This window comes from Poecilia formosa, unplaced genomic scaffold (genome assembly GCF_000485575.1).
Source record: "Poecilia formosa unplaced genomic scaffold, Poecilia_formosa-5.1.2 Scaffold13, whole genome shotgun sequence".
Classification (NCBI taxonomy): Eukaryota; Metazoa; Chordata; class Actinopteri; order Cyprinodontiformes; family Poeciliidae; genus Poecilia; species Poecilia formosa.
In genome coordinates, this window is record NW_006799952.1 from 4,097,793 (window position 1) to 4,120,407 (window position 22,615).

Genomic DNA, 22,615 nt, shown 5'->3' on the forward strand with positions numbered 1-22,615 from the left:
ATCCATCCATCCATCCATCCATCCATCCATCCATCCATCCATCCATCCATCCATCCATCCATCCATCCATCCATCCATCCATCCATCCTGGTTGAAAAAACATGGTTGTTTCAGCATCACATAAAGCAGATGAAAATGTAATAAAACTCTAAGTTCTTTAAAAATCAAGGTTTAAACTAACTTGAAACATTAGTAATTTTAATCTGTAGTCCCAGTTTATTTAAAATTTTTCATTTTACTTTCCCTCATTATTCAACTGCAGTGTACTCCTCTTTTGCATGTTCATCATGTAAAGCGATTTAAATAGTCTTCTTGCTGAAAATGTGTTATGCAAATAAAGCTGCCTTGAAGAGGAACAAAGCTGTGGAGATAACATAACAGGAGAAACTGACAAAAGATGATTGAAAACTGGCTACCTGTACGCATGTGAGATGGTTACAGAATGCAAAAAATTTGGATTCCAACTCGAAACTGGCTGCAGCTGAAAGAAAAGGAGGGAACTCAGATGAGCCGAGGACTGATTATTCAATTAAATGAGTGAATAAACACAATTACTAAACAGTACATGAGTAACTAAAAGCATGTCTAGGGGAGGATGCTAAAATTGACCTTAAACCCAGACAGAAATAAAAAGACAAGCTCAGACATAGAGCAAAATAATACAAGAGCTTGGACTCTCACTCTAAACCAAACCTGAATAATACAATGTCTTAAAGTACAGAGTGAAATCATGAATAATTAAAGAAAAGTAAAGCAACTGGTTTACCTTCCAGCAGGAGAATTACCCTGAACATACAGCAAATGCTACACTGGAATAGTGTAGATTAAATCATCTGATTAGAATGGTTCTGTCAAAGCTTTGACCTGGCTCCATTTGAGAATCTACGTTGAAAGGTGACGTCCAAGTTGAATTTATAATATAAAGAACACACAAAAAATGAAAACCATGAATAATTTATTTCCACTTCAGAATTATGTACCCAACTACCACATAAAATAGAAAAAAACAAAGCTATGTTTGCAATTGTAACATGAAAAAGTTAAAAGACAAACACTTTTGCAAGATAGTGTAAGTGATGAACAGCACTGAATTTAATAAGAAAAGGGGCGGGGGGAGGTGGTCTGGCAAGCTGAAAACTAAGTAGAGTGTGTGGGTACATTTGAAGACGGTCAACAAACCCAGCTGTAGTTTGGATCCCCAGTGATTGTGAGCAACCACAGTGTTTTGACACAAAGTCACAGTTCCTCGATAATCTGGGAGACAACAGCAGATAACATCCATCCCACCTTTCGGCTCCTTCAAAGTAGTTCTGCCTTTCACTTCAAAGGTAAAGGCAGATTTTATCCGTTTTATTTCTTGACTGGGTTTAAAGTTCAAAGATAAAAGATTCATTAAGATATTTGTGTCTTTGACTGATTAAGCAATGTAAGGAATTATGAAAAGTGTCGTCTACAAGACTCACATGCAGCAAACATAGGGTTCTGCTGATATGTGGCACATCTGTAGATGCATGTTGTTACTTAGTGGTTGCTCACCCACCCAATTAGTGCTCAGACATCCAGGATGGAGGGGCTTTTTGCTGAGGTTGTTGTAGAGATTGCAGAAATAGGTCACTGCATCGAACACACTCATAAGTACTCAGCCTCACTTTTCGTTCACTGAGTCAAACAGACATATGTGATGTGCAGAAGCTCACTAATGTACACTTGGAGTCTCTGGTATGTACTTCTGTTATTGCCGTAGCCTGCCTTCAGCCTTTCCCTCTGCCCCCTCTCCTTTTGGATTTTTTTATATTTCTTCCTTTCACTTATCTCCAGCTGTCACCTGAAACTTTCCTCTGCATTATATTAGTGTGTGTTGACATGTGCATCTTCCAGGTCAGAAGATCTGTAATTGAAATATGACTCTAAAGAGAGAGACTTCGAATCAGCTCCGACACACAGTTTGCTGTGAATTCAAAACACTTCTTTGACTGACAACAACTAAACCCAGCCTCCTTCTGCCTTCCTCTCGGTAGCTGTGTGGTGGATGAGATGGATTTCTCAGGGATGGAACTTGACGAAGCTCTGAGAAAGTTCCAGGCTCACGTTCGAGTTCAAGGGGAAGCACAGAAGGTGGAGAGACTCATCGAAGCCTTCAGGTAAGAGCCGTCAGTTGCTGTCACAGTCGGGGCTCTCGTACAAACAGATTGTGCTTTTTTTTTTAAAACTGATGCAAAGTTCAACACGTGACCAAGAGGGGCTTTTTAAGGGCTCTCTGAGTTCCACATAATGAGTCAACTTTGTGCCTGCAGCAGCATATGCAGAACAAGAAAGCAGCGACATGTAACACAGCTCGCATATTTTGCAATATTGCGTGCAGCCTTGAGGGTGCCTTGAGTATCCAGAGTGACAAACTAATAGGCCAACTGCTTAGACTTACAAAGTACTTAACTAGTTCTGCTGTCTCATTACGGCAAGCTCTGATGACACCAAAGCAGCGTATCATTAGCAAATTACAATGATTGCCTGTAACCTTTGACTAAACACGGCAGTGTTTTCTGATTGTAAGCCAATCACAACAGAGACCTGCACTGCAGGCAATCAGTGCGTGTGTGTGTGTGTGTGTGTGTTCCATCAGGACAAAAATAGATGCTCTGTTTTATCAACTTTCTCTCCTGGAACACACCTCCGGTCCAAATCCTCATTTTAAGCAGATCCTTTTAAATACTGCATGTTTATAAACTTTTTATCATGTTGTCTTGCCGATATTGCTTTTTTTGATTTTATGTAATAGACCAAGACAAACTCGTCGATATTTGTGTGGCATTTGCATACTTCTCGCCTGAATGGAGCATCTTTTGTTGCCGTTTAAGCTGTAGGTCTTTACTGAGCCATTCTAACACATGAGCATATTTTGACCCAAGCCATTCCTGTTTAGCTCTGACTGAATAATTAGGATTTTTATGATGCTGTTTGTTTGCCTTCATTCTCTATCAACCCTATAAATCCTTCTCTGAACAGCTGGATTTATATTAGGCTGCTTTATAAACAAGCAATTACAAAATTGATGTGGAATGTGCTCACCCTTTTTGGGGTTAGCTTAATGGGCACTAAATGTACTACTACAATGGTAGTGAATGTCAGTCATACAGACCAAAATATTAATGGGAGTATTTGCATAAATGGCACTTGGAAAAAAATTCGACTAAATATTACATCCAATCAGTGGAATCACACAGAATCAGAAAAAACACCTCAATGAAATAAATGGAGGCTTGAGGTGAAAGGTTAACGGGGTGTCAATACATTAGCAAGGTATTATAGAGCAAGTGTTTTTTTTTTTTTCCCCCTCAGTTTGGCTCTTTGCTTTTTGTTGTCACTTTTGACTCTGGCTCTGCAGTGCCGAAAAACCCCCAACAAAATCAACAAAGGTGATTCAGAGATGCACATCAGAGACCTACACCATATCGTCCTCCCGTTTTTTCTTCCTCCTCTGGACCGTCCAGTTTTACCTTTGACAAACCCCTGGGTGGATTTGTTTTTTTTTGTTTTTTTTATGTCTGTGTACCTTTTAGCCAGAAAATAATTTGAGGGAAAAACAGATAAGCAGAAGCTGCAATTGGCGCTACATCCCCTGGGTTTAACTGTCCTTGAAGCATTCCTGCGATATCCAAAGACTATCCTCGGGACTGAAAACGCAATAGAAAGCTGGTGGTTGTTTTCTCTTGCAGAGTAATAGCTTAGCTTTGCTGGGAAAATTTAATGTGTCTCTGCTGATGTGCTGCTGTTTTCCCTGAGGAATATGTCAACAGTGTGACATGACTTGAGTCATTGCTCCTTTGAACTCAGTAACTAAGATGTCCTTTTTCATGACAGAGGCATATGATCACTATCACAGCTGCCCTGCCCTTTAGTAGACGGCCTACACCTGTCTGCATCACTTCTGTGCTATGTTTGTGTTTCCAGTTTTTTTTTTTTTTTTGCTGACTCATCTTCTTACTATCACATATTCCAGCTTTAAGAGTCTAATGCCATGTGGTTCTTATGTTTATCAGCATGTACATTCAAGTCATGAGAGTACTACCATTATGTTTTTTTGCATAATGACTTTTTATCAAGTTACCAGCTTAGTTTGTACAACTAAAATAAAACATACAGATGGAGCAGCATGTAAATATCATTAGTTTTACAGATATCTTATTTGCCTCTGAATCATAGAAAACCTACACAGTTTTAGCATCCACTCAACCTTTTCTGTTTTCAAGTCAATTATAACTGTTTGACAATTGAGGTGGAGGCAGGATAGGCTGATGTAGCATGACCTTTAAGTCTATTGCTTTTTTTTTTTTTTAAATTACGAATTCACAGTATTGGCGCTAAGGGCAATATTGTGAAGAGGTATAGAAGGAGTTTTTTCTGTTATTCCTTTTTTCAGACTTATATGTTTGACAATTGATCTAATTGATCTAATTTTTATAAATGATAATCATGGTGCAGTTTCCTAATAATTATCTAATTCATTAGGGCAAATAAAGCAAGCCATGCCAACCTGGCCCTATGGAAGAGTTCAAATTTGAAAACAACTGCTGACTAATGTTTTCATGAATTCTGTTCTGTACCTTCAGGAAAATGTTTGACCATCAGTTTGTGACCTTAAGCTCTGGAGCTGATGGATTATGCAGTAAGAGAATGAGCCAAATTATACCTGCAGGTCTGACTCTGCAGGAATATAACCCTTCTCTCTTGATTAATATAAACAAATTTGCCAAAAAGAATGCATCAAAGATTATCAGCAGTGATATAAAAGGCTAATTGCCAATTGTACCAAATTTCTGATGACGGTTATTGACGCCAAGGGTGACATACCAGTTATTAGATTTTGGAGGTAAATTTCATAAAGAGCCAAAATGGGTGGATTTAAATTTTTCCCTTAGCAAACATTATCATTAAAAACAGCACTTTTAAAGCTTGGTTTGTTGTGGTCTACTTTTAAAAGTTTTTGATGATCTTTAAAATAGAAGAAGTAACAAAAAGTTAAAAATAAAGGACAAAAAAACTCTGTCAGGCAACTACTTTTTCACAATTAACACGCAAAATTAATCCAAAAAAAAAAAAAAAAGCGACAATTTAGAAATACCGGTGTAGCATACAAAACCATCTTCCATAATAATCTGACAATTTTATTTATGACAAAAACACTAATGGCTATGAATGATAATAGACTTTTTAACTCAAGCCTGAGAATACATATGTGAAGTAATTTTATTTTTATTTTGAAAATTTATGCAGGGTTTTTCTAGTTTGCTTGGAAAAATAGAAAATTGCAATACCTGGTTTTGCAATTAATTGTCGGAAAATTCCTTTTGGGACTCATCTTGTTTGTTCAATATCTGTGTGAATTTATAGAACCATCTCTAAATGTCATCTCTGCTTCCCTCTGCGCTAGAGCCCTCGTTAATCAGCGCACACCCACCACCTCGTTTCAGTCTGCATTGTGCATAACAAGCTCAAACTCAGCTGATCCACAAAAATTTGTTTATTTTGGGTTTTAACGAACTAAAGAAAAAAAAAAAAGCTGTTAATTTTCACCAGGCTTGTTTTCTCATTCTCTGGCAAAGGGTGACTTGTAGCTTAGTGCTGTTTGGTGGCCACAGATTTGCTTTACCTATAGATGGGTTTGAGCGAGGTCTCCCACTCTGTGTGGGGGTCAGGCATGCTTGTGTGTATGGCATTGTTTGTGGTGGACCGCATCTTTTGTTTTTGGTTGTTCTGTGCCTCCTAAACAGTGCTGTCTTTCTGCTTTAGCTTACAGTACTATCAAAAGCGTATTGTTGGTTTTTAGCATGGATAGTATTGTCTGTTTGTTTCTTTTTTTTTTTTTTTTTTTTACAAAGGTTCCATATGAAAGACAAATACACAGTAGTGAGGAATTAGATGTAAAGAAAGGTATGCTTTAGTTCTGCATTGAGCCCCCTCGCCATGATATCCCTAAATAAAATCTAATTCAAGCAGCTATCTTCCATCGTTGCCTAGTTTATAAGTAGCATTCACTCGAGTGTAATTCTTCCTTCATCTTACATGGCCTTCCACTTAATCTGGCTGCTTGGCCTTGGTGAATGAAGCAGCCACGAGGTCCATGGCAACTCCGAAGAAGCTGCAGAGATCCAAGGATAAAATTAATGAAGTATATGTGGCAAAACTTAAAAACCCTTTTTAAGTTTTGCCACATGTTCTTCATCAAATCTGTCTCAACTTGGTCCAGGCTGCAAACAAGAATGGACAAAGAAATCCATCTTTAAATGTGAGAATGTGAGATTCTTAGATGACTTGAAGCTGTAATTGCAACCAAAGTTGTTTTTATAGATTGATTCTATGGGTGAAGAGTTTTATTCATTTTCAGATTTATATTTGTATTAGATAATGAAAAACTTTTACATATGTACATGTATAAATATATATATACGCATATATATCAGATTCAATCCAAATAATAAAGTGACAAACTGCGGAAAAGTGTATATTTCTGCAAGTCAATGTCCTTGCAGTGAACTCAGTGCTAATGTTTTCCAATGTCTAAAGTCGTAGAGGAGCCGGTTTGAACTAAAACTTGACGGAAGAACCAATGAATTGTTGGTCTTGTACTTTTACTCTGCTGTGGTCAGAACGCACTTGCATCTACTCTCTAAAGTGAATTCTTCCTCCTAGGAGTGAAAGAAATGATCTCCGATTCCCATTTGATGGCCAATCAGAACACCCACTGCGGTCATCAGTTAATCACATTGCACTCAATCATGTGCCCCGAGCCTCTTGGCGCAAATTACAAAGCCATCAGCAAAGTAAAACCACACTCCCCAGGCTGCAGATGGGAGTTGTGAGTTCAGGTCAGAAATAGAGTTGTGTTTTTTAATCAGGAAAGCCAGACATCCAATCCAACGTCAGTTACGTAACCGTTGTTATGTCATCTGTTTGAGGGTTGTTGTGCTCGTGTTGGGAGTGTTTTTTTTTATTTTTATTTTTTTATACCAAGTGGTATTTGTGCCAGCTGGCATGCAACTTTTATGTGCAGATATGAAGCTAAGAGATCTGGAGCCTGAGTTTAAATAAACTGGTTACATAAGATTTGGAACTGTGTGAATGAAACACGAATCCATGCACAGACGGAATTTACCACTTCATTTATTCGCTTGCAGTTTGCTCTCACAAATGCTCCTACATGTCTGTGCACATGTCTTTTTGCATACTGCACGCTTCTCCAAAATTGCTGCAGAATTGCATCAACTTGGCACATCAGGAGTTTTGTTTGCGGCTCTGCATGCACGCTTGTTATAACTGCAGGGATGTTTGAGCCTGGAAGCAGCTCCCTTAAAATAAAGGGGTAGCAAGGCTGTTTGATTGATATCCTATACGTTCCCCGGCCTTAGATCTAGTATAGGATGTGGGAAATTGTTTTGCGGTTATAGAGGTCTCAGATGCAGGCTTTTAGTTGCACATGCTTTGACAAGTACATAGTTCTTTGGAGCAGAGGGGCTTTCTCCATGTCTGCATCCTGTCTGCCTATAAAGATAAAAGCCTCCCACTACTGAGATGGCCCACTGTGTAAGTTATTGTGACAGTAAGGAGAGAAAGCTATTGGGGGGATGGAGAGGTGGAAACGAGAGTTTGTGAAGCCTGTGGGCAGCAGTGGGGTAAAGAAGGTCCAAATGCAGCCTCTGTGTCTCCAAACAGCATTTGCTGACCCGGGGCAGGACTCTTCTGCACTGTCAAAAGCCTCCTCCGTCCTGTCAGTCTCCCTCATGACTGCTCCTTCCATGTGAGCAGAAGCTGCAGTCAGTCAGTGAACATACACGGAGAACAGAGTGCTCTTTCAATGTGTCCTAAAGTTGAGTTTAACACTTCCAATGGCATGTGCAGCATAATTGATAACTTGATGAATCCTAAAAGAAAGATAAAACAAATCTTCTCGAGGAATGCGTGACTCATTGCAGGTCTGTTGTTCTACGCGAGTTATTGTTTTTCCTGGTGTTTCTTGATAAATGGGAGAGAAGTGTGGGATTTCACACCATCCCAGCAACAACACAACACTATTAATTTTAAACAAATTGCTACTTATATTCTTTTTCAGAGAGGAATATAGCTACCCACTTTTTCTGAGTTAAGAATCTCTGAATAATTAAAAGCCCAGTGTGATTTGATGTAAAACTACGCAAAGTGGAAGTTTAAATCTTTTATAGAAAGAAAATACTTCCCCAGTGGAAAAAGTTCAGGTTTTGTTGGTTGGATGTCAGTCCAATATTTTAAAATAGCTACTTATTAATTTAAGCTTGGTCACTTTTCATCAGTTTATAATCAAATAAAAAGAAAGTTCCTACCTTTTATGGTTCTCGTTGCATACCTATTTTTTTTTCAGACTTATTCATTTTGACTTTATATTGTTTATTTAATGATGAGGCTGAACTCTGTGGCATTTGATTTGAAACACTTGAGATTCTATTCCCCACACACACATATCTTATATTTTACCAATCAAAGCTTGCATGTTGCAAATCTGTGGGCTGTGTAGAATGATTCAATCCTGGCCTGATAGAGCACATTAAAATCCTATTGTATGCTGTCCGTTTGTGCTGTGCGTGTAGCCATTTGTCAACATATGATGACTGAACATCACGCTTTCTGATATACTGCTAAGATGTGTAAAGTTCCTACAACAGCGTTGTAGGAACATATAATTATTGTCATCAAATAATTATGTGGGAAAGTTCAACATTGAAGTTATTTTTTTAGTTTAGGACAGTGTGATGCAGGTAGATGAAGCAAAAAAAATGAAAGTTTAATATTTACAGAATGCAAAATATGTCTTCATTTTTTGGATCATATTTTGCAACTGCACTTCTCATGTTTCCTTAGACTGTCACCAATACCCTTTAGATTTAGGATTTAATCATCAATCAGATTTATGCGAATCATACCTAAATGGACCTTGCTTTCTCCACCTATAATTGTGATAAAACAAAAAAAATATTAAGACGATGTTGTAATAAAGTCGTATAAAGTCACTACATACCTGTCTTCTGTTCTTTTGTCTCCTCAGTCAGCGGTACTGTATGTGTAACCCTGATGTGGTGCAGCAGTTTCACAACCCAGACACCATCTTCATCCTGGCCTTCGCTGTGGTCCTCCTCAACACCGACATGTATTCCCCCAACATCAAGCCGCACCGCAAAATGGGGCTCGACGACTTCATACGCAACCTGAGAGGTCGGTGTTCGATTTTATTGTGCCGCATCTGTTTGTGTGTGTTTTAGTGCACACTTGTGAGATTGACACTGTGCTACATAGGGTCTTGTGAACAGAGGTGGTATAATGAGCAGCAGGCAAGTTTCTCACTTCATGACAGGTGGTTTTATGAGCAGAGATCTTTTTCTTTTTTAGATTGGATACAAATATATATATATATAGAAACCAGATGTGCACAGATGTACAGCTGAAACACTTGACTGTTGATGTGGAGGAGATTAATTGGGATGAAATGCCACGAAGAATGATGAGGAAGATGAAGAGAAGAGGAGAGGGCAGGGCAAGTCAAAGCTTTACAACAAGCTGCCTCATATCAACCTTACTATCGGTTTTCTGAGTGACGGCCTCTTGAACTGAAATAAATTAATCAAAGAGGCTGTGGATGCCTGCCTCTGCTTGCTATCGTCAGAAAAACATCAGCTTCGCAGGATGAGATTTCTGATATCCTTGACTCTGCTCTGGAATCGACGCAGTTAATTAAGTCTCGCTCAGTGTCAGATTTAATGATAGTGATCCTTGGTTTTCCAGAAACATCTTATCACCTTTGTTGAATTACCTGAAACTTCTAATGCTGTCTATCCCACAGGTAAACAGGTACAAGCATCAGCAGCTGGAACAACTTTTCTCCTGCAATCTAAAAAAAAAGAAAAAAAAAATCATACACATTAATTATACTTAATTGTTTATAATTCATTTTATATCCCATTAAACAGTTAGAACCAGGTAAGGAAAAAAAAAACATTTCCAAACTTGTGCAGATTGCTTGCACAAGTTTGAAATTGATGTTGATAATTCCCTGTCCTCACAATCACATATACAAAACTGCAGCTTCAAAATTACAATATTTCAGGAATTGAAACTGTCATATTAAGAATCATTACACATAAAGTGAAATCTTTCAAGTATTTAATTCTTGTAATTGTGATGGTTAAGGCTTACAGATAATGAAAATTCAAAATGCAACATCTCAGAAAATTGTGGAATCACGTAAGACCAATAAAAAGTGTATTTTAAACATCCATGCCAGGCTTCATGTGTTAATGTCTACGCACGCAGTACTTGGTTGGGCCTTCTTTTGCATGAATTATTGCCTCAATATGGTGTGGCGTTATTGGCTTTGGAGTCTCTCCTCTTCCTCTTGTCAGCAAACTGGCAGCAATCAAGCACAGTAACAGCATGGTCATTAAAATAGCTTTTGGTAACCTTGGCAGTGTGGGCAGATGCCAAGTCCTGTTGGAAAGTAGCGTCTCTATAAAGCGGTTTGCAGAATAAAACCTTGAAGTAATCAAAAATGTTGTGGTTGGTGGCTGTGTTGACTGTAGACTTCAGAAAACAAAGTGGTCCAACAACAGCAGATGATTTGGCACCCCAAACCATCACTGACTGTGAAACTTCACTCTGAACTTCAAGCTTCTGTGACTCCTCTGCCTCTCTGCTCTTCTCCTAGACTTTGGGACATTGATTTCCAAATGAAATAGAATGCTTTTTTTTTCATCTGAAAAGAGGAGTTTGGACCACTGAGAAATAGTTCAGTTCTTTCTCTCCTTAGTCAGGAAAGACAGTGTTGACTTGACACAAGGAAGGCCACATTTATAGCCCAGGTGTTGGGTTGGTCTGTGTGTAGTTGCTCTTGATAAACTGACTCCAGCCTCATTCCACACCTAGAAACTGAGGTTGTTAAAGCTGCTGAAGCTGCAGTTTGGCTTGTTGCTGATGCACCTTTGTCTTCCACACTTTCTCTTCTACTCAATGTTTTATTAATATCTTAGCACTCTGAACAACCTGCTTTATGACATTTTTACATTTGTGTGTTTGTATAATAGGCGAGTTTCAATGTCAAATGCCTGTTTGGTCTGCATGTACTTCTGTTTTTTTCTTATATTTTGTGTTGTAGCCTGGGTGGCTGTGAAGAGGCGTGACAATGGGTGAAATATGCCTATGCAAGTTTTCTACTGCCAAACAGTTCATCTGCGAGTCTATCCATTCAGTCCATCCATTCAAAAATGAGTAATAAAAAATCGGAAACGTTTTCACAGTATTTTAATTTTTTGAACCTAAACTATTTAGTCTTCAATCCATTCAGATTATTAACTGTCAATATGACTGTTGCATCCAGTTACGCTCTGAAGTGATTCACGGCCACAATGTGTGAATAATCAAAACTTACAGTATCGGCCAAAAAGGAATGCTGAGATGAGTGCTAAGGTGAAAATGAAAAACGATGAGGATGCAGAAGGTGGGGAGAAATGTTTAATTTTATTCTGTTTCAAAAAGGAGCTGAGAACCCAACAGTGCTGCGGAAGGAAAATCAAAAGAAAGTTTAAACAGACGGTAATCCATAATGTGTCGGGCATTAGGCAGGGGAAGAAACAATTAAAACTATCTGGCCGTGAGCCCAAGAATTTTGCCACAATTTGTACAGAGATAATTAAAAACAAATGAAGAACGGCTGAGTGGCAATCAGCAAACAACAGCCAGGTGTGTGAGGGACAGCAGTTAAATTAAATGACAAGAGGAGAAAGGTAAAACAAAAGCAATCATAGTAACAAAAGCGAGATTAAATGAAGTAGAATAGGAGATAACAACACAGAACACAGAAGCAGAAAACAAATAGAAAAATCCAATACTCAGCACAGTAATTCCTGCAGACCGTGCCGTCGTCTGAATTGTGTCATGAATTTCAATTTGGTATCATTTATTTAACTACTTAAACAGCTCCCTGTACCTGAAGAAATTTTTTTTCTTATGTTAAACTATTTAAAGTCCTGTTTGTTTGATCAAATTTCTACGAAAAGTCTGAAAAAGCTGAGCAGGCTACCATGTTTGTGACATGCATGGTCATGTTTACATTTAATTCTAATTTAATTTTTCTCCCTCCATTAGACAACATAGTGACATGCACAGTATAAGAAAGCTAGAACGAGTTGCTGTCATATAGCTCAAGAATAAAAATTATATCTATATTTTATAAGCTAGAACCGTGGAAGGTTTTATACACTCTACGTAGCAAACTTTGCAAATTTTAAATTACAAAGTAATGTAAATTCATATCTATATGCTTTATTAGGTTCATGCACCAATGAATTATAAAGCAATCCTGCATGTCGTTTAACAATTAGGAGTCTAAAGAAACTGAACAACATACTTTTTGCAGGTTATATTATTGTTATGGTGCCTTTAGCAGTGTGAATAAAAAAGGAATCGGGCAAATATAATATGTTGTTGCCAAGATCCTGACAAAACGCCAGGAAAATGGATCATATCCCACCAGAACTTAAATCAGTGCACTGGCTCCCTGTTTGTAAAAAGACAGATGAGATGGATTAAAATCTTGCTAATGGTTTTTAAATCGCTAGATGGATTCTCATATCACCAGGTTGCTGTTTCTTCATTCGTGTTTGTTAGACCAGAATCAAATAAGAGGAGGCAGTGTTTAGTTTCTGTTCCCCTCAGCTCTGGAACTGACAACATGAAAACACCACATATGCAGAAATCGCTTTGTTTTAATTTTCTACAAGGTCAAAGATTATTTTGTCAGTTTCATTTTATGTTTTAGGTATTTAATTATTTCGAACTTGCATTTCACTGAGTTTTTCTTTTAATGCCAGACTTCTTGTTTTTTTTTTTTAATCTTCTTTTCCTTGAAACGCTTCTTCTCCTCTAAAGCAAATTTAGCGACTTTGGTTGTGAAGGATTCTATGCAAAAATCTAGCCTTGGCTTCACTAAACTATTTAGATTACTGCTATCAGATTCCTCAGCAAAACACTCAACTGCGCAGCAGCAACAGAAAATGAGCACGGACACACTGCAGACGTGAGAGGTACACAAAATTCTGCTCCAGTTTGAATAATTATTTATTGATTTAGAGGGTTTCAAAACATATAAAATACATTTTAAAGACTATAATTTGTATTTATTGCTTCTGATTTGATGCTTTGAAGCTTTCTGTGCCACAGAGCAAAGGTATCAGAACCTCATGTGAGTTGTTTTTTTTTGTTTTTTTATCACAATCACTCCAGCATTGAATGAACCTTTGAATTCTCTCAGGTGTGGATGACGGAGCAGACATCCCCAGAGAGATGGTTGCAGGCATTTATGAAAGGATTCAGCAGAGAGAGCTGCGCTCCAACGAAGACCATGTCACATACGTGAGTCGTGTGGAGCAGTCCATCCTGGGCCTGAAGACAGTCAGTATCAGACTTTTCCTCTTTACTTCACAGTTTACTCGTGTCTCGTTCGGTTTGAATTGTCTCGCAGCAGTCTGTTTCGCATTAGCCGCCCTCTCCGCCTCTTTAACCTTGTTCCTTCAGGTCCTCGCTGTGCCCCACAGACGGCTGGTGTGCTGCTGCCGTCTGTTTGAGGTTCCCGATGCCAACAAACCTCACAAACAGAAGCTCTCTGCACTCCAAAGGGAGGTGTTCCTCTTTAATGACCTGCTGCTGGTAAGGATTGACCTTCAGAAAGGGACACTGGTGTGCGTGAGCATGCATGCTGTCACGTGCCCAATAGGAAATGTGGTTTGATGCCCAGCATGCGACGACGGAGAGTTTACCATCTTTGTGTGTGTGCAGATCCTGAAGCTGTGTCCCAAGAAGAAAAGCTCAGCTTCATACACTTTCTGTAAAGCTATGGGTCTTCTGGGAATGCAGTTTCACCTCTTCAGCAATGAGTGTAAGATGCTACTTTACTTTGCAGCAATTTATTCCCATTACAAGCCCCAGCTTTGTGCATAAAAAGTGCTGAGCTCGCCAAGTTGTCTATTTTACTGTTGTTCTTTCAGGTCAGTGTTAGCACTCAGACTGTGAGGGTTTCATTGCAATACATAATGGCACACGTTGCTATCAAATTGTGGTAAATGTCCTTCAGTAAAAGTGCTTTACTGTAACCGATTCAAATATTTAAGATGAAAGAATAGTTCAACCTCCTGTCTGAAGCTGTAAAAAAAAAAACATTTATAAATAAATTACAATAGAGCAAAGGAAATCGACAAGGGACCAAAATGTCCAGACTCATTTGTATTAATGTTCTCCCTTATCTCTAATTTCTGATGGAAAGAGTTTATGATCAGATTAACGTGTCAGTTTCAGCAGCAGCTGAATTCACAACACACAAAATGTTGCAATCTTAAATAAAATGTTGCATTTTTATGCATTTTATACATGTGGTTTCAAGCAATTACAAAACAATGAACTGACATTACACATTAGTACATTTATTTTTTAGCCCCCTCCCCACACAATCTGGTGACTGTAGACTGTATATATATTTTTTTAACCCATGATTTGAAAGTCTATGTTAAGGGCGTTTTATTAGCTGCAGTCTTTTAGAAAAATGAATCGTAGGTGAATTCAGGTTTAACGGTCCGCAGGAAGCACATTTTCCCACCTCACGGATATAATTGAAGTTCTTCCTTTTCCTCTCTCTTTGGGTATTTGCTCAGATTACGCTCACGGCATTACCATGATGAGCCCCTTTACCTCAGAGAAGAAGCAGCTGGTTAGCTTCTGCTCTCCCAGCGGAGAGGAGCTCAGGAAGTTTGCGGAGGAGCTCAGAGAGGCGATCGCAGAGGTCAACGAGATGGAGCAGATTCACATTCAGTGTAAGGACACAAGCACGCTGCTCTCTCATTACGTGGACATTTGATTAAAACCGTGGCACGCCGTCAGGCGCTGACAGCAGCACTTGCCCGTTTCGCCTTGTAGGGGAGCTGGAGAGGCAGCAAGGGATCCAGTCGCATGGTTTACACACCAATGGCGGGCAAATGGACACACACACGGGACATGGCTCTCCCTCAGGTGCTGGTTTTGCTTGTGTAGCATAATGAGGCATACATTAACTAAATGTCAGGTCCCTATGTAATATCCTTGGTTTTTTTAGTATACATATTTGCCAGATGACTGACAGAGATAAATTTTCATCCCACAGGCCAACAGGATGTGTATGATAAAACTGGCAACAACAACACAGTAGAGGTGAGTGCCTAAGCTACTCTCGTCTCCCTCAGGTAAGTATCTGCATATTCAGCTCTGTGAATGTTGCGCGCGTTTGTGTGTGTATATGCAGTTAGACAGGGACTGTGGCTCATCCTGAAAGGAGAGTGCTTTTTGCTTTGCTTTAAAAGAGCACCGCCTGCAGCACATCCCTACTATACAGACAAGCCTACAAAGGCTGCTAAGAGGTGGCTCTGTAGTTGCGCTGCAAACAGCCTCATTCTGTGTCTGATAAGTGGACCAGCAGCCGCTGCTTACAAAACAGCCCTTCAGACATCACCCGCTGAAACCTTCCAGACTTCCTATGTGAGCGAGCACAAGGTTGGCCGGGTCCTGGAATACCATCGACAAAGCTAGATGAGCTTGGTTGATACTGTAAAAGTCAAAAGGTGCATGTGTTAATGTTGTTGGATCTCGGTGGAACAAGCTCCTCCTTTAAAGTGATAGTCCTGGATTTTGTAACTGTGCTTCTATTAAAAGGTTATCAACAGTTAATAACTCTCGTGGTGATTTTAACTGAATAAAAATATCCAGATCAGTTGGCCTCGGAGAGCGAAGCTAGTGAATAGTCTAACAGGTGCCTTGACCGAAGAGGAGACCTCAAACGTTTTTAAAACAACTCCAATTTCAAAAATGTTATTCTACTGATATTTTATGGATCTTTAAGCTGCTGTCATGTGTTCATTGGCCAGTTATTCACAGAGAAGTTGACGATAATTTATAGAGGAAGTGGAAGTTGGAGGAGGTGTCCAGTGAAACGCATGTGTTAAGAACGGAACATTTAAAGCATTTCTGGTTATCAAGCAGAAAAGCAAGGCAGTGGAAAAAAAAAATCCCTGAAATTGTGTTCACTTAAAGAGCTACAATATTTCCACTTTTTACACAGCCTTACTGTTGTCTGAGATCCTTGATACATCACATGCTCAGGGTGTTTTACATAGCGTTGTATCACCTCCAACCCCATTTTCTGCATAAATGGTCAGTGACTGTGTCATTACCCGCCTAATGCAAACATGACGACATTTTAAAGTTCACCAAACAGAAGGGTCATAAAAGTGTTTTTAAGGAATTGTGTGATTCTCATGGCCTTTATTCACTGTAGCCATGGAGATAGGCAGAGTAAAGGGATGGAAACATGCAGAAAAGTTCCCTAGTCCAGGAACTGAACCCCAGACAGATTGCAATGACTAATGACCTCTGAATATGAGGCTTCTGTTCTGCAGCTACGGCGTTGTGCTACCACAAAATCACTGGAGTTGTTTTAAAATAGAAGTGGATTTATGCTAAATAAAGACCCAGTTACTACTGGGGACATATTAACTGCATATAGCCTTTTAATAGAACCTCTTTGAGAAAAAAAAATCCTTTACCATCTCTTTAAACATAGGCATATAGATGAATCTGTTCTTTCTTTTGGAGTTCTGTCCTTGTTTTACTCATTTTCCCCTCTTCCCCCTGCCTTTTGCTTAGCCCCTTAGAGTTGTAACTTATTGTGTTAGGGAGACACCACGCCCTCGGTGTCGCTTCTTTCCTCTCCTGATACTCCTTTATCTCTAAGCCTATCATTCTGCCACTCATTTTCTATTACGGCACACCCACATACCTAAAACCCGAACTGTTCCTGCTAAAACTTCTGCCTACGATCTCGTCTTACCCCACGGCCCCCCCGTTTTCTCCTCCCGGGCTGGTGTTTGCATAAATTGTGGCCGGAAATGAAATCTGAATGTGGATTTAGTAAATAGATTAGGGACAGCAGGAGAGAGTGTGAATCTTGCATGCGCTCGCACTGCATGCCACCACCTGCATGCCTGCATGCCCATGTGCGTTAACACACCAGAGGGCTGCGTAGAGGCTGCGTTCAGGCTGGTAACTCCTCATGCGTTCTCTGACTGTTCCTAAACTAGGTGTCAATTCACAACAGGCTGCAGACCTATCAGCTGAGCCAGCCCAGCATTGAGTCCGCACCCCTGGCCCTGGCTGCACCCCCCACCCTGCTCAGCCCCGTCCAGGCCGGAGAGCTCCGCCCAGAGACCCTCATCCAGTGCCAGCAGATTGTCAAGGTGATCGTTGTGGACCAGAGCGGACGGGGACGGATGGAGGCGTTTCTCAGCCAAGGCCCAGCGACCCATCAGCTCATCCAGTCTGCCATGTCTACTCCCGTCCGAGTCAGAGAGGGAGACGGACCCCAGCCGCCCCTGCCGCCTCCTCCTCCTCCTTACAACCACCCCCACCAGTTCTGTCCACCTGACTCGCCCATGCCCTTCCACCACGCCATGCCCCTCACCCGCCGGCGCAACTCCAGCGGCTCCCGCAGCATTGTATGAAAAAAAAACAGGAAATAAGTTGATCCTCACACTTGCACAAAGTCGGTGTAGCACAAGTCAACGCAAAAAAACGTTGAGGAAATACTATATATGTGGAAGGAAAAAGAAAATCAAGAATCTACTCATAGAACTTGACAAAACTGTGTGATTTGTTTTGAATGTGAGCTTTAATAGTGGTTCTGATAGACATATTTTGCTTCTTTTGTCTCCAAATTGTCACCCAGTATTAACTGATGTAGCCTGTCTACATTTCCCAGTTTTTAAGAAATATGCTTTGTTTGCATTTTTAAATGTCAGCCATCAGGCAAACGTCGCAGCAAGCTCGGACCGAGAAACCGAGCGAAAGAAAATCTGTCCCAAGAGGACGAGAATGAAGGACTGTTTTCTGTTCTGGATATTAATATTGCTCTTCATTGGTGTGGATCTTTACTGGAGTGAATGTGAGGAAATCTTTCAGTAACGATCCCTAATGTGAAAAAAATACAAGTTAATAGGGCCTTGAAAAAGTACTAATATCACTTGAATTTCTTCACATTGAGCTTGGCTACACAAATTTTAATCTATTTTCTTGGGATTTTACAAAGTGATGCATAATTATAAAGCAGAAGGAAATGTGATGTCTTTTGCATTTCCATGTAGCATTCTGGTTAAACATGTAGCCGTACCTCATTTTGATGCGATCCAAGCTGTAGGATCTTTGAACAGCGTTGCACATTCAATAAGTGAATTTTTGACCAAATTGACTTTATAAAATAGTCCAAGCTTATTTGAATCACATGTATGCTTTAAAGTTTTGCTGCAGATTCCCAATTGGATATAGGTTTGAACTTTAACTAGACCACTCTCAAACACAAATAGTTCTGGCTGTGTGCCAGGGTCAATTCTTATTGGCAAATGAACCTCTTCATAAACTCTTATTGTGTGCATTCTCTAATAGATTTTTGTTCCTGTATTTCGATACGTCCATTCTTATAAACTGACCAGCTTCTCTGTTCCTGATTTTAAAAAAAATGATGCATCCTCAAAGTGCAATGATCCCAATACTATGTTTCATTATGAAGACAGTGAGATGCTTTGTTAGTATTTCACATATAATTTTAAATTTGGGCCAAAATGTTTAAACTTGGTCTTATCTGACCAGAGCATCTTTCTGCACATATTTGCTGTCCCCGCTGCTCTTTACGTTGTTGCATTCATACTGAGGTGGAATCACCAACTCCTACATATAAACATAAAATATAAAATGAAAACCAACATTTTACTGTTACTGCTCTATTATGCAGTAACCTGTGTTTGTCTGCAATGTAAAATCCCAATAAAATACATTGAAGCTTGTGGTTGTAGTATAAAAAAATGTGGAAAAACGTCAGGCATGAATACTTTTGCAAGGTAAGGTATTTGAACAGATCTATGAAAAAAGCAGGAATGTGGCGGGGGGATACGTCAGCTGAAGCGTAGTGTCAGAAGCAAAGTCGCTCCCACTCATCCCCCCCCCAAAAAAGAAAAAAACCTAAAAGAATTTCTCAATGACAATCATCTTTTTGTGCTTCGTTGTGTGTTTTTGCTCAAACCGTCTCATTTCTCGCTGCTCTTATTCAGTGGATTGTTGCTCTGACGGGAAAGACTGCTGCACTGCAACATGTGATACTGCGTCTGCACCTCACAGAGAGCAAAGTGTGTGTGCACCGTGTGTATTCAGGCTGCTTACTCATGGGCCACTGGGATTCGGGCCGATAATTCATTCAAAACAAGGCTAAAACAGGCGCTCACAAAGCCTTTCTTCTTCTCATGTACATTTACTCCTGTGAATACCAAGTGTGAATACCCATGTTACTTTTGGATTTAGAGTATATCTTTAAACAAAAAAAAAAAAAGCCCAGAAAAACAGCGCTATTGTTAAACCTCGAAATGATGCTACACAGGGTAGATACCTCAGAGTTTTCAGTGTTATATTTTCCTTAAATAACTGGAACATTTCACAAGCAGAGATGCATTTCTGCGAATATTTAGCTGGAGGAGAAAAAAAAAACTGAAGATGTCTAAGAAATGATTCTTTATCTCATCACTGTGTTGATTGCTCAGCATAGATGGTGTCTGACTTGAGCCGGTATATATAGCACATCACTAAGTCTTTTTGCACCACAGAATATATTGGATATATTGTAAATAGATGAAATAGATTTATTCTGAAAAAAAAACAAAAAAAACAAGTGATCAGTTTGCCCAGTGTGTGTATCTACTACGTGTGTATTTGTACAGAGAAAAATCTAGTTTAAAAGAAAAAAAAAAAAAAGAATAATATAGTTATTATAGTTACTATTCACGTTTATTACTGGGGGTGTCCTAAATGCAAACCCCCCTTATGAGAGTTGGGGAAACAGGCAGTTTTTTGTAGCGTAAACAGTTTAGTTACTGATCTAGATCCATCATTAAAGCGTCATATCATATTATTAACAACGTTACTAAAAGATGGCAGTGGCACCTGTGAAGGTGTGTAAAGGGCTATGCTGTAATGGTGAACACATACAGTAAAATTCACCAGTCAAACACATACCCACACACGCACACACACACACACACACGCACATTTACAACCTACACATAGCTGCTAAAACAACAAATTCTGATTAAATTTACTGCTTGATTTATCAAGTCAGCAACCCCACTTTGTTTACTATGAACTCTGACTGGCTTGTACTATAACGCATGATAATTTTATTTTGTTTTCTTTTCTTTTATTAATATTATTTACAGAATACAACAGGAGCTCGATGCTATGTTTGTTTCATTATTGTCAGGGCATGTTGGGTTTGATTGATGTCATTTTCTCCTCCTTTTCTCCCGCTCCTTTCCCTTCTCTTCTCTCTGTGGCTGTCATGGAGACGCACCAAATCTGCATCCTCCTTGTGCAGCACCGTCAGTTAATCTTTGCATCCTCACGGTATTTCTAACAAGGAAATTTCTTAAAGAACAATGTGTTTCCTATTGGAATTTCTAAGCTTTTCTGTTTGGAGAAAATGAAAGAATAAAGTAGTTTTTACTCTCGGGCATCAGGCTGTTTGTGTGCTTCGGGGGTCTCACCGCGGATAATTTTGCACCAGGTGTGGAGGAAGATTGGTGGAACAAAGGAGCTAATGGGAAACCGGTCTGCGCCGGTGTTCCTGTGTCATCCCAGTGCACCAGGTAAACTAATTTATTAGAGAACGCAGCCGGATAATAGCAAATCTCAGTCAAACAGGTCTGAATTATTCCACTCAATCTTACATTACATGGCTGTGGATTTTTGTTTTCATCGGTGTGTGTGACAGAGATTGAGTTAAACACAAATTTCTCAGAGTTTGTTGTTGTTTCACAATTATACAAATTCAATCTACCCAAAATGAGCCAATATATTTAATCTATTTTATTGACAGAACATTCATGAAGTTTTTACTTCTAAAAGCCCCAGTGGTTTGGTTCAGAAGGAGAGTTTATCAATAGGTCTGTTCCGGTAATCATTACTTTAATGTAAAAAGGCGCACAGGTCGAACAAACCCTGCACAAGCCCACACTTGTAATTATGAACGACTTGGAAAAAGCTCTTCACATAATGTTTTTTTTTAGAGTGTGCAAAAAAGCTGGGATGCCTTGGAGAAGCTCCATGAATACACAGAGAGAACTCCACTCTCTGTGTGGGTCACAGTTAAACTTTGACCCCACAATGATACATAATAATTTCTCATCTGTGAGGTAATAATGTCCAAGGTTTCCCCCCAGAAAACTTGCTAAGCCTGGTGGTTGGGTGCTAGGACAGTCATTGATCCAGCGGCCCGTCATGTTTTTGGGTTAAAAAATATTTAAAGTTGGCATGAATTTTGAAAATATCACTTGATAATTATATGTTATTGAAAGATTGGAAGATTAATACCTGCACACCATCTATAAAGTCTTTAAAAAAATGGAAACATTTAAAAAAGACTTAAATAAATAAGCAATGCTTAGCCTGTTGGGGGCACAAGTCAAGCCTGGTGGCCCGCCAGGCTTGATAATAATACACTGGGAGAAACCAATTTTCACCAATCCACTACGTAGCCACAAAAGAATGTGTTGATAGAAAAATAATCCTTAATACTCTAAATTAAAGTCACTAGTCTAATAAAAGCCTATAAAGGTTAATTTGGCAGTACTAACGTTCAAACAATTAAATTCAATCATGACATAGTTTCAATACATGCAGAATTTTATATTTCAGGGATTTATTTTGATAAATTTGTTTTTTTCTTAATGAAATCCTAAGAAAAATGTGTTTCTCAGAAAATCTGAATACTAAACAGGGCAAATAAAAATGATTTTCAGTACAGGAGTATTGCCCATACCCTCGAGCCACTCAGCAGAGGAAAGAGTTCAACCATTTCGTAGCAGACAGCTTATTTGAGTTTAGACATAGAAAATCTGTGGACTACCTCTAGTAAATAACTGGGATCATTACTGACTGCAGAAGCATCACGTGTCCTCCAGGAACTGTGATTCACTGCCTCTTTATGCTTTCTCTAGATTCAGAAACCTTGATTTTAAAATAAAATGCAGACTTAACTTCTATCCGGACTTTGCAGCACTCTCCCTTTAACTCTTTAATGGACTGTTCTTTATAATCCTTGTATGTTCTTGGTCATATTTTTCTGCATTTTTCCTACAGCCAAACCAATTTTTTTATGGTTTACTGACTCAAGGAGGTAAACTGTGGGACAAGTGTGGGGTCAGTCACCTTCACTGTGGTTGAACCGGTCATGATGTCAATCAAAAAACAAACTTTTTGTAGACTGTGTAGGAGTCCTGTGGCATTGTTCCTAAATCAAAGACTTATATACAGGCTGAGTCCCAGGGAAAAAGAATCAAGAACTTAGGTTTGATGTAGGCATTTGACTTTGTTATTTTATAGATGCATTACATCAAAATCTGTTCAGTCATCTGGAGAGATAAAAAACAAACCAAAGCATGATATAACCTCTTTTAACCACCCATTCCCCCCAACTTCATTGAAACCA

General features: G+C 39.3%; 1 protein-coding gene across 3 annotated transcripts in view; it reads left to right on the forward strand.

Annotated features, from left to right (window-relative positions):
* Nucleotides 1–18,938, forward strand: part of iqsec3b (IQ motif and Sec7 domain ArfGEF 3b) — a 39,829-nt gene extending 20,891 nt beyond the window's left edge. For 2 of the 3 annotated variants that reach the window (XM_007545711.2, XM_016668189.1), the window contains exons 8-16: nt 2,019–2,141; nt 9,071–9,237; nt 13,325–13,464; nt 13,588–13,719; nt 13,849–13,948; nt 14,718–14,876; nt 14,980–15,072; nt 15,203–15,249; nt 17,172–18,938. In XM_007545711.2, the coding sequence (XP_007545773.1) occupies nt 2,019–2,141; nt 9,071–9,237; nt 13,325–13,464; nt 13,588–13,719; nt 13,849–13,948; nt 14,718–14,876; nt 14,980–15,072; nt 15,203–15,249; nt 17,172–17,591 (1,381 nt within the window). In that variant the 3' untranslated portion in view covers nt 17,592–18,938. The remainder of the gene's footprint in view (nt 1–2,018; nt 2,142–9,070; nt 9,238–13,324; nt 13,465–13,587; nt 13,720–13,848; nt 13,949–14,717; nt 14,877–14,979; nt 15,073–15,202; nt 15,250–17,171) is intronic. The other variant, XM_007545712.2, reaches the window with a different exon arrangement.
* Nucleotides 18,939–22,615: the final 3,677 nt, after the last annotated feature.